This window comes from Artemia sp. Qi Xiang Cuo, chromosome 21, assembly GCF_049724085.1.
Source record: "Artemia sp. Qi Xiang Cuo chromosome 21, ASM4972408v1, whole genome shotgun sequence".
Lineage (NCBI taxonomy): Eukaryota > Metazoa > Arthropoda > Branchiopoda > Anostraca > Artemiidae > Artemia > Artemia sp. Qi Xiang Cuo.
In genome coordinates, this window is record NC_142814.1 from 35,599,124 (window position 1) to 35,616,571 (window position 17,448).

General features: G+C 38.5%; 1 protein-coding gene across 1 annotated transcript in view; it reads right to left on the bottom strand.

Moving 5' to 3' along the window:
• The window catches only part of LOC148939490 (stromal cell-derived factor 2), a 64,744-nt gene that overhangs the window by 17,031 nt on the left and 30,265 nt on the right, over positions 1-17,448 (bottom strand). Inside the window, exon 3 of the mRNA XM_089107188.1 lies at positions 7,015-7,139. Coding sequence (XP_088963314.1) covers positions 7,015-7,139 — 125 coding nt within the window. The remainder of the gene's footprint in view (positions 1-7,014; positions 7,140-17,448) is intronic.

Here is a 17,448-nt window from a genome sequence, read left to right on the forward strand (position 1 = left end):
ACAAAATACACCCTTTTAAAAATTTGGACACAAATAGTAGTGTTTAATTTAGTTTCATACCTCCTCTAGTTGACCTGAAATGGAAAACTTGATACCATTCGCAAAACAATCTGTTTACTTTCTTTGATAGCTTGGATACACTTACGTTCTTTTGATTTGGGTAAATTTTAGGACTAGAGGCAGCCCCGAAAGTCCAAACACAATACCCTCAGTTCTTGTAGGGATACTGCTGAGATGCCTTATTGGGAATTAGCAATGACAGACTGCGTTTTGATTTAATCTTATGGCAACATTTCGTTTTCAAACATAATGGGCAAATGGGAAGGTGGGCGTGGGAGGGGGTTAGTTTTCCCCCATTCACTTTCGACTATTAAAAAGGGCATCAGCCCTTTCTATCTTCAATCGAATGAGCCCTTTTCGAAGTTCCCAAAACAACTCTTTCGATACGAAGTGCCCTGGTCTAAACAACAGCAACAAAAAAAAGTAATACATTATACCCACATCGATCTTTACTATAAAAATGTCAAGCCTTCCAATCACTTTCAACTATTAAAAAGGGCACTAGGCCTTTCGATTTCCAATCAAATGAGCCCTTTTTGAAACGACAACGCTTTCTATTAACACCTTATATGCCTCCAGGGCACAAATCACAACCCTTACCCTTAGGGCTGTTAGGGTGGTTGTCATCCTCTAAGACCTAATTTCCAGAACTTTCAACTACGCTAAACAAAATAGTTATCTCAAAATTTTGATTGAATGTATTTGGGGAAATGGTAGGCGTGAGAGGGGCGTTAGTAGCCCTCCAATCACTTTCAACTATTAAAAATGGCACTACCCTTTCAATTTCCAATTAAATGAGCCATTTTGAAGTTTCTACGACAAAACTTTCAATAAAAAACCTTATATGCCCCCAGGTCATAACTTAAAACCGTTGCCCTGAGGGCTGGGGGGGATTGTCATTCTCAAAGACCTAATTTCTAGAACTTTCTACTACGTTCAACAAAATGGCTATCTGAAAATTTTGATTGGATGTGATTGTAGGAATGGTGGGCGTGAGAGGGGGGTTAGTAACCCTCCAATCACTTTCGACTATTAAAAAGGGCACTAGCTCTCTCAATTTCCAACTGAAAGAGCCCCTTTTGAAGTTTTACGACAACTCTATCTACAAAAACCATATACGCCCCCAAGGCATAACTTACAACCTTTGCGCTAGGGGCTCTGGGGGGTTTGCCATCCTTAAATACATAATTTCCAAAACTTTCAACAACGTTGAACAAAATAGCCATCTCTAAACTTTGATCGAATGTTTTTGGGGAAATGGTGGGCGTGAGAGAAGGGTTAATTACTCTCCACTCACTTTCGACTATTAAAAAGGGCAATTTAAATTTCCAATCAAATGAACCCTTTTTGAAATTTGTACAACAACTTTCTATATAAACCTTATATGCCCCCTGGGCATAACTTACAACCCTTGTACTGAGTGCTCTGAGTGGGTTATCATCCTAAAAGACCTAATTTTCAGAACTTTCAACTATAATGAACAAAATAGATATCTCAAAACTTTGATTGGATGTGTTTAGGAAAATGGTTGGCATGAGAGGGGCATTAGTTGCTCTCCAATCACTTTCAACTATTAAAAAAGGCACTAGCCCTTTCAATTTCCAATTGAATGAGCCCTTTTGAAGTTTCTGGGACAATGCTTTCAATAAAACCTTATATGCCCCCCAGGGCATAACTTACAACCCTTGCCCTGAGGGCTGTGGGGGGGGGGAGGGGTTTTCATCGTTAAAGACCTAATTTCCCATACTTTCAACTACGTTGAATAAAATGGCTATGTAAAAATTTTGATTGGATGTGTTTGGGGAAAAGGTGGGCGTGAGAGGGGTTTAGTTGTCCTGAAATCACTTTCGACTATTTAAAAGGGCACTAGCCCTTTGAATTTCCAATCGAATGAGCCCTTTTTCAAGTTTCTACGACTAAAATTACAATAAAAACCTTATATGCCCCCAGGTCATAACTTACAACCCTTGCCCTGAAGACTGTGGGGGGATTGTCCTGCTTAAAGGTATAATTTCCTGAACCTTAAACTGCGCGGAACAAAATGGATATATTAAAATCTTGATTGGATGTGTTTGGGGAAATGGTGGGTGTGGAAGCGGTGAGTTGTCATCCTCAAAGAGCTAATTTCCAGAACTTAAAACTACGTTGAACAAAATGGCTATCTCAAAATACTGATTGGATGTGTTTGGGGAAAGGTGGCCGTGAGAGGGGCGCTAGTTGCCTTCCAATCAATTTCGACTATTAAAAAGGGCACTAGCCCTTTGAATTTCCAATCGAATGAGTCTTTTTTGAAGTTTCTATGACAACGCGTTCTATAAAAAGCTTATATGCCCACAGGGCATAACTTACAACCCTTGCCCTGAGGGCTCTGGGGGAGTGACCTCCACAAAAACATATTTTCTATCTGGAAATCAACTACGCTGAACAAAATGGCTATCTCAAAATTTTGATTGGATGTGTTTGGGGAAATGGTGGGCGTGGAAGGGGTGTTAGTAACCTTCTAATCACTTTCGACTATTAAAAAGGGCACAAGCCACTCCAAATTTTCAATTGAACGAGCCCTTTTCGAATATTCTACGACAACTTCTTCGATACGAAGTGCCCTGGTTTAAAGGAAAAAAAAAAAAATAATACATTGTGCCAACATCGTTCTTATATGTCCCCAAGGCATAACTTAAAACCCTTGCCCTGAGGGTTGTGGGGGAGTGACCTCCTGAAAGACATATTTTCTATCTGGAAATCAACTACGCTGAACAAAATGGCTATCTCAAAATTTTGATTGGATGTGTTTGGGGGAATGACGGCGTGGAGGTTGGGCTAGTTGCCCCCCAATCACTTTCGATTATTAAAAAAGTCACTAGCCACTCCAATTTCCAATTGAATGAGCCGTTTTCGAAGTTTCTACGACAACTCCTCGATACGAAGTGCCCTGGTATGGAAAAAGAAAAAAACAAAAAAATAATAATACATTGCGCCAACTCTTTACTTAGAAAGCGATTGCTCTGCCTATGAACGACAACGCTTTTTATAAACACCTTATATGTCCCCAGGGCATAAATTACAACCCTACCCTAAGGGTTGTTAGGGTGGTTGTCATCCTCTAAGACCTAATTTCCAGAACTTTCAACTACTTTAGAAAAAATGCCTATCTCAAAATTTTGATTGGATGTGCTTGGGAAAATGGTGGGCGTGTGAGGGGCATTAGTCATTTTCCAATCACTTTCAAATATTAAAAGTTGCGCTAGCTGTTTCAATTTCCAATCAAACGAGCCCTCTTGATGTTTCTACGAAAACTTCTACTTGATGTTTCTACTTTCTATAAAAACCTTATATGCCCCCAGGGCATAACTTACAACCCTTGCCTTGAGGGCTGGGGGGGGGGGGTGTCATTCTCAAAGATATTATTTACAGGACTTTCAACTACGTTGAATAAGATGGCTATCTGAAAATTTTAATTGGATATGTTTGGAGGAATGGTGGGCGCGAGAGGGGAGTTAGTTACCCTCCAATTACTTTCGACTATTAAAAAGGCCACTAGCCCTCTCAATTTCCAATTGAATGCACCCCTTTTGAAGTTTTACAACAACTCTATCTATAAAAACCCTATATGGCCCCAGGGCATAACTTACAACCTTTGACCTGGGGGCTCTGGGGGGTTTGTCATCCTTAAATACATAATTTCCGGAACTTTCAACTACGTTGAACAAAATAGCTTTCTCGAAACTTTGATTGAATGTTTTTGGGGAAATGGTGGGCGTGAGAGAAGGGTTAATTACTCTCCACTCACTTTCGACTTTTATTAAAAAGGGCAATTTAAATTTCAAATCAAATCAGCCCTTTTTGAAATTTATACAACAACTTTTTATATAAACTTTATATGCCCCCAGAGCATAGGTTACAACGCGCGCACTGAGGGCTCTGGGCTAAGTCTCATTCTAAAAGCCCTAATTTACAGAACTTTCAACTGCGTTGAATAAAACGGATGTGTCAAAATTTTGATAGGACGTGTCTTGAAATATGATGGACGTGAAAAAGACATTAGTCGCTATCAACTAACTTTCAACTAGTAGAAAACTCACTAGCCCTTTTGAAGTTTCTACGGAGACACTTTCAATAAAAACCTTATATGCCTCCAGGGAATAACTTAAAACCCTTGCCCTGAGGGCTGGGGGGTTGTCATCCTTAAAGACCTAATTTCCAAAACTTTCAACTACGTTGAATAAAATGGCTATCTAAAAATTTTGATTTGATGTGTTTGGGGAAAAGGTGGGCGTAAAAGGGGGGATAGATGCCCTCAAATCACTTTCGACTGTTAAAAAGGGCACTAGCCCTTTGAATTTTCAATCGAATGAGCCCTTTTTCAAGTTTCTACGACAAAGATTTCAATAAAACCTTATATGCCATCAGGGCATAACTTGCAACCCTTGCCCTGTGTGGGGTTGTCATCCTCACGGAGCTAATTTCCAGAACTTAAAACTAAGTTGAATGAAATGGCTATCTCAAAGTACTGATTGGATGTGTTTCGGGAAATGGTGAGCTTGAGAGGGGGGTTAGTTGCCCTCTAATCACTTTCGACTATTAAAAAGGGCACTAGCCCTTCGAATTTCCAATCGAATGAGCCCTTTTTCTAGTTTCTACGACAGCACCTTCTATAAAAACCTTATATGCCCCCAGGCATAACTTACAACCCTTGCCCTGAGGGCTGTGGGGTGAGTTACCTCCTCAAAACATATTTTCTATCTGGGAATCAACTACGCTGAACAATATTGCTATCTCAAAATTTTGATTGGATGTGTTTCGGAAAATGATGGGCGTGGAAGGGGTGTTAGTTGCCTTCCAATCACTTTCGACTATTAAAAAGGTCACAAGCCACTCCAAATTTTCAATTGAATGAGCCCTTTTTGAGGTTTCCACGACAACTTCTTCGATACAAAGTGCCCTGGTCTAAAGGAAAAAATAATAAATAATATATAGTGCCGACATCGTTCTTATATGCCCCCAGGGTATAACTTAAACCCCTTACCCTGAGGGTTGTGGGGGAGTGTCATCCTCAAAAACATATATTCTATATGAAAAACCACTACGCTGAACAAAATGGCTGTCTCAAAATTTTGATTGAATGTGTTGTGGGGAATGATGGGCGTTGGAGGGGGGGGGGGGCTAGTTGCCCTCCAATCACTTTCGACTATTAAAAAAGGCACTAGCCACTCCAACTTCCAATCGAATGAGCCCTTTTCGAAGTTTCTACGACAATTCCTTCGATACGAAGTGCCCAGGTATGGAAAAAGAAAAAAAAACAAAAAGTAATTGTACATTGCGCCAACATCGTTCTTTACTTATAGCGTTCTTTACATAGCGTTCTTTATTAAGCGTTCTTTACATAGGCAGCGCAATAGCGCTGCCTATGAACGACAACGCTTTTTATAAACACCTTATATGCCCCCAGGCCATAAATTAAAACCCTTACCCTAAGGGCTGTTAGGGTGGTTGTCATCCTCTAAGACCTAATTTCCAGAACTTTCAACTACGTTAAACAAAATGGCTATCTCAAAATTTTGATTGGATGTGTTTGGGGAAATGGTGGGCATGAGAGGAGCATTAGTCGCTCTCCAATCACTTTCAACCATTAAAAGTCGCACTAGCCGTTTCAATGTCCAATCAAACGATCCCTCTTGAAGTTTCTACGACACTCTTTCTATAAAAACCTTATATGCCCCCAGGGCATAACTTAAAACCCTTGCCCTGAGGGCTTTGGGGGAGTGACCTCCTCAAAAACATATTTTATATCTGGAAATCAAAAATGCTGAACAAAATGGTTATTTCCAAATGTTGTTTGCATGTGTTTAGGGAAATGATGGGCGTGAGGGGGGGGGGGCTAGTGGCCCCCCAGTCATTTTCGAATATCACAAAGGGCACTAGCCACTCCAATTTCCAATTGAATGAGCCCTTTTCGAGGTTTTTATGACAACTCCTTCGATACGAAGTGCCCTGGTATGAAAAAAAATACATTGTGCCAACATCGTTCTTTAACATAGGCAGCGATTGCGCTGCCTATGAAACAATACCTTTTTTATTATTTACAAATTCACCCAAGTCAATAAAGAAAACTAAAGTCTTTCTTAGCTTTTTTTAACTACAAAACTTTGTGCTCTATTAAAGATGTCGCTGTAGGGCCTAAAGGATGGCAGCACCTGTTTCCAAACTGTGGTCAACCATCAGACATCATACATGATTTGAACAAAGGTTCATTCCTATTTTTGTAAAATGTTATTATAAATTTGAAAATACCACCATGTACTTTATAACTTTTGTGAATTCAATATTAATTGATTTTGGATTTTTCAGTCTTGTTTTCTTTGCATATCAAGTAATATGACGAAAAAAAGAAACAGGTTTCAACATTGTTACTAATTTTGTGAGTTTAAAAAACAAATAAGTAGGATTTGGATTTAGCATTAATTTGAAGTGAGTGTAACAGCCCACAATGCGCTGCTAGTTTACATGTTAGGTTCAATGTGAGTTTGGTAAGATGTGTGCATTATTAGTACATTACAAACTCATTCTCACCTTTTTTATTTAATTTCTTCCTTATTTACTTAAAACTGACGTGGAATAATTGTTCATATCTTCAAGGGGATTATTTGGTAGTTTTAAGGCCAATACCAAATAGAAATTTATTTTTATATCAGTAATAAAAGAACAATAAATTTATTTTTGGAAAACACCTTGTAAAAAAGAAAAAAAGGAAAAAAATCGAATTTTTTTTACAACACGCTCTAGGTTATTACCAAATAAATCAAACCACGCCTGTTCCAAGTGAAAGCCATTACACTTGAACGTCTTTATGACAGCATTTAATCATTTTTATGCTCATACTTATACACTGTATTGCCATAGAGCAATCTAAATTATCTTTAAGCAGGCAGTCGTACTAAATTACGAAAAAAAACTCACCTCCTTCCCCAAAGGCTGACACTTCTTGATTGCTTGAAAGTGGTGATACAAAATGATGAGAATGAAGCAACCTGGATGTAGCTAAGTGTTGAAGGCGGATGGTCATCCCACACTTCACTGGTTCCCTAAAATACGAAGCTGATTGTGAATTTTTACAAAAACACCATTGATACGTCAGTGGCTCATTTTCAAATCAATGAACCCGTATAACAAATAAGCAATAGTAGGAAAACAGCTTGCTTTCATTTTATTGAAGAAGAAATGCTAGCCATCCATTTGAAGCTGTTTCCAAGGGGAGAGGGGGTATTCTATGATAGTTATTTCTTCATCACTTTGAATAAAGAACTAATATGTACATATAATATAACGTTGAAACAGAGTAAAGGACTACTATCGCATTGACAGCCATAAAATATATAGAAAATAAAGTCAGATAGCTGATTTCCACTCAACTGGTTCCCTACAGTTACAGAAGGATTGTCAGGTTTTACAAAATATTATTCCATCCAGAGAGAAAGGAGCAATATTATGATCTGGGATCACGACGACTATTTTTATCAGATATGTTTTGGGGAATGATAGGCTTAGGGAGGGAATAGTTGCCCTCCTTTCCCTTTTGGCTATTAAAAAAAGGCACTAGAAGTTCCAACTTTCAATCAAATAAGGCCCATCCAATTTGAAGCATATACGACCACCCATTCCACAAATAATTTATATACCCCAGGGCATAACTTACAACCCTTGCCCCTAGGCTCTGGGAGGTTACGCCTATCTTTAAGACATCGTTATAAGCTCTTTGGACTATTATGAACAAAATGGCATTTTCACAATTCAGATTGGATGCGTTTTGGGAAAATAGGATGTCAGGGAAAGGAGGGGGGCTAATTGCTCTCAATCACTTTTGACTCTTAAAAGGGAACTAGAACTGCACAATTCCAACTGAATGAGCCTTCTAAAAAACTACATGAACCAGAGACCTAACTAACAACCCTTGCCCCAGAGTCTGGGGGGTTGTGTCAACCTCAAAGGCCTTGTTATCTGATCTTCGGATTATTTTTTGAACAAATCGCTATCTCAAAATTTCTATCGGATGCATTTCGTTAAAATATGCTCGCTAACGAAATAATAGGAAAGCTGCCTAACAGACCTAGTCATATGAGAGATAAGAATGAAGAAGTTCTCACAGAACCTCAAACAATTTTGAGCTGAATGAGAGACATTTTGAGCTGAATGAGAAATACCTGAATGAGAGACACGAAAATGATAATCCTATATTGTTAAATCAATTACTTGAAACAGGCTTCCTTGTGTTGAAAGAATGGACTTCCTTTTTTGAAGTATAATTGCCAAGAGCTTAAGAAAAGTATTCCATATTCATAGAAATGCAGAGTATAACTTTAGATTGTGTAAGTACCATTACGCGATTTATGTCTGGGGAACGGGATCAACATAGTAATACACATTTTGAAAATCACAGTCGAAAAACTATTTCTCTGACAGTAAGGGAATTGCTAATTCAAGGAGTGAGTTCGACCAAAGAACTCACTTATTTAGTTTCAGTGTTTATTTTGAGTTTGGTTTTTATATTGTCCTTTGGACTTTTATCTGTATTTTTTATTATTATTATTTTGCACTGAGGACTCAACCGAAGTTTTCAACCGAAATATTTTCATAATTTTTTCTTCTGTTTTTCACTGGTTGTTTGATGCCATATGTTTTGGAATTTATTTTTTGTTGATATTTACCTGTCTTTCTTCTTTTTTTATGTTTTCTTTACTCCTACAGATACCAAAATTGCAGAACATTGCAGCGGTCATGATTGCTAAATATTGAAGTTTCGAGTTTTAATGACATTTTAAATATATGTATTGTTCTGCAAGCTTTTACTTTACTAATTCAGACAATCAGATTTCATCTTCACTGTTCTTGGTACATTCAGTTGCTTGGACAAAAGTGAGGGGTCGTGTTTTCTCTGCCAATTGATGCACATTTAGGAATATCACTTATCTCATTCTCATTCAGATAGAAAAATTACTTTAGGAAAAATTCCTTTAAAAGGACCTTGCCTTGAAGCTAGGAGTCTATTTAGAGCTGTTTCCCCAAGATGGTTACTCTATCGGGACCATATTTGGTGTAAAATTCGTTGTTTAACCTAGGCAAAGGGCTAGCAAAATCCAAGGCACTTTTGATTTGCCAGGCAACACAAAATATGTAGCACAAAAAGACGATGACTCGTTTTGATTATATAGTACCGATTACTTGGCAGCAAAATGTTACAAATAATTTCAGAGACCACACTGGCTAATCATGAAAAAACAAAAAATCGCAAATAAGAGAGAAACGAGGACAATAACAGCCAGTGAAAAACAGAAGACCAAATTTTGCAAATATTTCGGTTGAAACCTCCAGTCAACCGTCCTTAGTGCAAAATAATAATATTAAAAAAATACAGATAAAAGTCCAAAGGACAATATAAAAACCAAACTCAAAATAAACACTGAAACAAAATAAGGACCCATGAAAGGGTATCTGAATAAAAAATACAATACAAAATGGCATTTCACAATTTCAGTTAATGTAAAGCATACTTGAAGGCTAATCGCTTCCCAGGTAGGGTATTATCAGAGACTCTATTAGGTTGCGAAATATAATTTTGTGGATAGAAAATATAAATTTTATGTTTACATAAAATGAAATTGTGAAATGCCATTCAGTACTGTATTTTTTATTCGGTTAGCCTTTCATCGTTGCTTTGAAAGGGTCTTTATTTTAATTTCAGAGTCTGTTTTAAGGTTTGGTTTTATATTGCCCTTTGGACTTTTTGTCTTCTGTTTTTAACTGGATGTTATTGTCCTCGGTTTCTCTCTTTTTTGTGATTTTTGTCTTGACAAAATGTTACAAAAACAAGAAATAAATGAGGCTAATTATTCCAAGATAAAAAAAGTCTATAAAAGCAGAAAATCCAAATATAGGACGAAGTGTTGAGGATTCTACTATTTCCTCATAAGAATGGACAACATATTTATGGGAATTTTATTGCTACTTATTTACTGAGAACTCAGCTCCTCCTTGGCCATCTATAACGCTTAGGGTGTAAATGAAGCCTCTGAATATGTTTTACATGGTAGCTGCAGCAGGAAAATCTTCTCACTAGGGTTTGAGTGATGTACACATGCGTTGAGATACACTTGTATGTGTATCTGAGCATATTTCTTGGTCTCTCTCTCTCTCTCTCGACGCCCGTATAGCTGTCATTCCTGCAATATGGCTGACAAACAGGAACAGTGAAAAAACACATTCTCGCCACACTTCTGACATTATTTCCAAATATCCAATAGTCCTAATATCTGCCTTAACACAGCACTCAGTGTTTTCAAGAAGCCAATGGTCAGGCTTATTACTTTCTTGGGGATACCATAGCACCGCATGATTTCCCAGACAGTGTCACTGTCAACTGAATCAAAGGCCTTTCCGAAGTCAATGACAAGCATCTAGATCTGGCTGGACCACTCATTTGCTTCTTTTATGGATGGTTCTTAGAATAAAAATGAGGTTTAAGCAAGAACTACCAGAATGAAAGCTATATTGCTCTTCTCTCAAGAAAAATAAAGTGTTTTTTTCTGTCTCTTAAGTATGATGAGAGCCACTGCCTCACTTAGGTACATCAGGTTTGTTCCCTGCCAGATATTGAGACAAGTATGTTGCTTTTCTTGAAAATCTTTACAATTACGTCTTTAGTCCAATCTCCTGACACTTTTTTAAATTGCCAAGCTAATCTATACAGCTAGTTAGTGTTATCTATACAGGAAGCCATTGATGCATTGATCATTGATTTTCTCGAGTGACTGTGATATTTTTTTTTAGGAGGGCGACGAGAGGATTGAATAGAAGAATGATTTTTAATTTTGTGTCTTTGGTATCCAGTTAGGTCGTGAAATTTATTAAAAATTAATTCATTTTGTTTATTTTTATTTATTTTATTATTATTTATCGTTTCGTAATTTTTGTGTGTGCGGGGGGGGGGGGCTAAGGAAGGCTGGTAGTAATTGTGTATGTAGGGTTTCGTAAAGGGTGATGCCTGCCCATACAAGTTTTATAAACTTTGGGTTTTGCTGTTAATGTGTTTTATTTCTTTTAATAAAACTCTTTTTTCTCTCTCTTAACCATCACTGAAGTTGTGGAGTCTTCACCAAGCAATCTTCCATTTTGAGCCTCTTCTCTGCCACAAGTATTTCTGCCAATGTGGGAGGATTCTAATCAATATTTAGGTTCAGGAAGGTTTTGACCAATTTTGCTTTCATAGTCTGCTGGTCGATTTGAAACATTTTCAAAGTGAGATACCCACCTCTAATTAGTTTTTGAGCTAAATAGTTTTGTTCTTTTTTAGATTAATAATTTTAAAATTTTTGTTGTTGTGCGTATTCGTGCTCTTTGCATGGTGTTGTTGGAAGCTATTAAGATTCGATGTTTGTTCGTTGTTTTCCTTTCCTTTATATATTTTGTTTAATTTAGCTTAATTCATTTTTTACTGTTGATGGATTTCTTTATTATTCAAAGTTTATTGTTTTTTTTTGTCCACTGCTTTGTTTTAAAATCATATACCGTACCCGTTTTCGCTATATCTTCAAGTGTTAGATTCTGTAAATTGTTTGAGGTTCTGTGAGAACTTCTTCATTCTTATCTCTCATATGACTAGGTCTGTTAGGCAGCTTTCCTATTATTTCGTTAGCGAGCCTATACATTATTTTTGTGTTTCCTTTTTGTGCTGCTTCCTCGGCTACTCTTTCTTTATTTTAGTAATTTTGATTTATTAATGTTTTGCCTTTTTAGTTAGTAAAATTTTTCTATTGATTATTCAATTTTCAGATAATTAATCCTTGTTATCAGATTATTCATTTCTGAGCATGATAAGTTAATAATCCACCAAGTACTTTAACTGAAGAATGTCAAAACATTTCTAAACTGAACATATGAATTAGGCTTATCAGCTGCATAAACACAATAAAACAAAACGTAAAAAAGGAATTTTCAAGCAAAAAATAAAATATCTAAAGCTTAACTGGCCAGCCATGACAAGATAAAGAGAAAAAAGTCTCAAGAAAAACAACAACAAAAAACCATAGGTCTACAGCCAGTAGGAAGAAAAGATAAGAAAACGACAAATATTTCGCCTGTATAAAACTAGGCCTCTTCAGTGCTAAATATAAAAATAATCTAAAACATAACCAACTAAAAGAGAAAAAATCAAATCCGAAATTAAACTATAAAATCTAAAATCAAAACTATAATAAATATAATCTAAAGTTAAAAAAAAATATACATACAATTGATACTCCGTGATTCACCACAGAGTTTATATAAACAATTTTATTTGCTCTCATGGACACACAAAGTTGCTTTTGTTCCTTCTACTGACAAAGTAGAAGGTTCACCTGTTGTTTTGTTGTTTTTTGTCTTGTGATTTTCTCTTTTTGTCTTGTCATGCAAAAAAGGAATTTATTTATTTAAAAAAGTGAACATGGACACATTTATCTAAGAGGCCCATATTTCCAGGGGTATACGGGCAATTTTGTCCAAACAGCAAAAAAGCACAGTACTTAGCCCTTTTTAAGCAATAATAATGCTTTGCATGTATGGCTATATTTACATACAATCATCCTGCAGTGAGTTTGGCATCCTCTATTCCCAATGGACGAAACCTGAAGTGCTCAATGATTCTGCCAAGTTTACAGTTAATATTTCATTTCTAATCTATAATCTATACATAAAAATTGATACACTATAATACTGAAAACAGTAACTTTAACAATAACAATACTAAGAAAAAAATTAAATTCAATACACAAATAAAGTTTATGAAGTATTTCAGCCATTAACACACAAGGCCAAGGCTGTAGGGTCAGAAGATGTCTTAAAGGGGGCAGGGGGAAGATCTGATTACCTTAAAAATTACCTTAAATCGCACTTGCTAGCGATATGGACGAGTCCAGTGCACGCCAGTTAGTGATGATAGGGCCACGGGACATCAGCTTCATCCCATTGTGTGAGCCATAGTTTGGTTTCCCATTCCTTATCGAGATTGGCTTTGAAACTGTCAACAGATGGTGAACTCACTGTCGTTTCGCTCAGATTGTTCCAGGGGCTTAGGATGCGGTTGGAGAAAAAATGGTTCCTCTTGCTTGTATTAGCACGCTTCTGAAAAAGCTTCGCTGAATGACCCCAGGTTCTTGACAACTGGGCAGGCTGAAAGAGGTCCTTGTCGTCAGACTTGAGCAGTTTGTAGGTCATTATCATATCACCTCTTTGCCGACAGTATGTCAGAGTTGGTAGCTTGAGGCTCTGCAGTCAGCATTCATACTCTTTGTCTCTGAGCCCCTTTACGCATTTTGACGCCCGTCTTTGGACAGACTCGAGAGCCATCTGGTCTGTGTTATTAATTGGTGTGGCGACACACATTCCAAATTCTAATCTCGGTCTCACCAGGCTCTTGTAAAGTTTTGTGATTATTGCAGGGGATCTACTTGTCATTGTACGTTTGATGAGACCGAGAGTTTGGTTTGCCTTTGCTACTGCAGCTCGGGTGTGGCAGTTGAAATTAAGGTCTTCGTCTACAACGACCCCCAGATCTCTTTCAGAGGGACTCTCAGAGAGTGGCTGTCTCACACCGGCATTTACTGACATTAAGTATTGCCATCATGGGTTATTTCTTCCAAAATGGAGAACCTTGCACTTTTTAACATTAAAATCTAGGCCCCATATCTTGGCCCATTCACCAAAGATGTCAAGATCTGACTGTATTGAGGTCACACCTTGCTGAGTTCCGACAGGACCAATGAGCTTTGAGTTGTTGGCGTACAGGCTAAGCTTGCTTGTAACGGTTCTTGGAGCGTCATTAATATATACATTGAAGAGTGTAGGTCCCAAAACTGTTCCTTGAGGAACCCCGCTTAAGACCTCAGCTATTTCGGAGTAGTAAGCTCAGCCACCTTCACCAAAAACTCTGACCTGCTGCTTTCTTCCCTTTAGGAAAGACATGATCCAGTCCACCACTTCCTCTTGAATTCCAATTGCCTTCAGTTTCAAATGAAGCCTTCGATGGCAGACTTTTTCGAAGGCTTTAGCAAAGTCTAGCAAGACCATATCCACTGGGAGACCTTGATCGAGGAGCTCAGTTATGTAATTATATGAGTCAATCAGATTGGTTTTGACTGATCTGCCTGGTTGGAAACCATGTTGTTGTTTTGATAGATGGTTATTTGTGATCAAATGTGTAAGTATGGCAGTGATGACAATACCTTCTAGGATTTTTCCAACAGCAGACGTAATACTGATTGGCCGACAACTGCAAGATTTGCTCTTGTCTCCTCCTTTATGTATTGGCGAGATATGGGCTACTTTCCAGTCCAATGGTATGACTTTAGTGTCAATAGATTTCTGGACGAGTCTTGAGAGGGGTCTTGCTAGTTGGGAATGAGCTTCCTTTAAGAGTCGTGGATGTATGCCATCAGGCCCAACAGACTTATTTGGATTAAGCTTTATAAGCCGAGATTCGAGCTCAGCCTGATCCACTCTTATTGGTAATATTTGAGTGGTGATTTTGTAGCATGGTGGGGTTGGCAGGGAGGCTTTGTCTGCGGGTGTGAAGACTGATGTAAATTGGAGGTTCAAGGCATCAGCAATTTCTTGGGGGTTATTTGACTGGGCTCCATTACAAAACAGCTCCAAAACCGTGTGTCTACCAGGCTTATGTGCTGAGGCATAATTCCAGAACTTCTTGGGATTGGTTTTTGAGGGTGCTGCAATGGCCTCCTCATATTTATCTATCAGTTCTCTGGACAGGGCTCGAACTTTGTTCCTTGCGGCTTTGAACTTTACCAGGTTGTCCGTTCTGTGGGGGTCCTGATTTATGAGCTTCGACAGTTTCTTCTTCTTGTTCCTTGCACTTTTCATTTCTCTGGTCATAAAGGGAAGAGTTTTCGGTTTTGGTCTCCACGTGGGAGTTGTATTTCTACTGACGGTGTCTAACAACATATTTTTCATTTTCTCCCACGTGTCCTCTACCTCCATCGTTTCGACAAATGACCAATCGCACTGACAGAGTTCACGCCTGATTTGACTGTAGTTTGTATACAAATGTCTGGTTAGATTTGATGTCTGTGGGTACAATTGAAATCGGCTTTTTATAGCTATGTGATCACTATTTCCAAATGGGGGTTGCGATTCTATATCAATGAGTGACTCAGGATCATTTACCAAAACGAGATCAAGGAGTGAAGGATTCTGTCCCTCTCGATATCTGGTCGGGAATGTCACTGCCTGGAACAGTGAGTGTGCTTCTAAGCAGTCAAGAAAAGACTGCGTAACCGCATTACTTGTGTGGCCGTACCCCTCAGTCCACTCAATCATAGGTAAGTTAAAGTCGCCGACTATGACTAGATTCTTACACTTTTGAGCAGCACCATCAATAGACCGGCATATAGCCGAGAGTGAGTTCTCCAGACTTGTCGAGGTGGGACTTCTGTAAAAACAACCAAGTATAATGGGACCCACAGGTAGGTTAATAGATATCAAAATTTGTTCTACACATGGCTCATATTCTGACTTAATATCAATAGTGCCTACCTGAATCGTTTCTCGTACATATATGGCTATTCCTCTGCCACCATCCGTCAATAAGTTTGTCATCAGTCTGTATCCGGAAATCTGTATCTGGGATTCTATCAGGGGTAGGGAGGTTCGCTTTGGTTTAATCTCACAGAACACATAAATATCAGCCTCATTTGCGGAGAGGACACATCTGACCTCCTGAAATTTCGAGGTTAGGCAATCAACATTGCTAAACCCCACACTAAGTCCAGTAATTTTCTTGCAATGACTGTTGCCTGCATCTGTACTAAGTCCATAAGAAGACATAGAAGTCTCTGGGTTTGTATCATTATAATTATCACTTGCATGCACTGTACTTTGAAATTCACTACCATCTAACTGACTATTTACATAAGTTACTTCACTTGGTATATCTTCTAGAGTTCCAGTGCAGCCGGCAGGACTATACGAGTCGGCACGTTTTTTGGAACTATAGCGGTGCCTCAGATAACCAAATTGGTTTTGTCTTGTGCTTGTTTGGCCTGCAACTCCTCGTATTATTTTGCTCTTTTCTGACGGTCAGTCTTTGAGACATCATTACGGAACTGGATTGTATCTGACCCTTTTCTTTCATAAGACTTTTGAAGGATTTGTTTCTTAGTCTTAAAATCAGGGACCGAGAACATTATAGGAACAGGCTTGTTACCGGTGCTGGTGGTTGCAGCTTGTCCTTGGGTTTGCAGATTACTCAGACGACGGACATTTGAGATGCTCACATTTGGCAGCCCATAATCACTCGCAAGGTATCTCTTGATGTACAGTTCATCGCTTGTCTGAGGGGGACACCGAAGACGACAATATTAAGCTTCTGGCGCTGCCGGTCCCTGTCGTCTGCAATCACGTGTCTAACTTTAGTTTCAAGCTGCACCTCAAGATCATTTTTCAATGTCCGAATCTCCGACTCGACCAATCTCTGAACTGCTGCCTGGTCGAATGAGGTGCACTGTTCAATAGAAGCCAACCAACTTTCAACACCACTAAAGCGGTTATCGATATCAGTGGTTAGCTGGTCTCTTAGTTCGGCAAACGCTTCTTTCACTGCATCCTTAACTTTAGTGTCCAGTTCCTTTACAGCACTAAGAGCAGACCGGAATGGTTCGAGATTCTTATCCATGATCTTCTGAATATCGTTCAAAGATGCCCCACTCGCCACTTGAGGGTTACTTTTGCAAAGTGGGCATTTCCACTCACAGCCAACTCATCGCGTCATTTTAGTCAGTAGAGAGTACTCTGCCTCCGACATTTCTAGACAGTCAATGCATATCCAGAGGCCACAGCCATCACAGTTCAGAGCACATGAACCCTCATGCAAGTTCTCATCACATGTTGCACAATGATTTGTCACATTTTTTGGGCTCTCGAAAAGTTTGTTTGGCCGCATTATGCTGGCAATGCTGTTCTCACGTGTTATGAGTCGGCAACACTGCTTCTAGCAAGCTAGATATGTATGATGGTTAAAATGTCCAGAAATACTTTGATGGTGAGTTTAACTTTTAAATTAAACTTAGTCTATCCTTGAATGTCACTTTTTGATGGAGTAGGCTCACTTCATCCGTGTTAATTTTTCACTTAACAATATTCGAGGTAGACAGAATGTGGGAAGTGCAATACTCAAATCACCTATTCCCAGCAGTTTAAGGATTCAAATCCCGCTGGTACCAATTCGGCCTCTTGTTTGTTTGCTATTGCGTCCTTCTGCACAAATTATCCACCCAAAATACGCAAAAACGGACGAGCCAACGCAATCAATGGTATTTTAGTATTTAGCGTTTTAGTAACCATAATTGC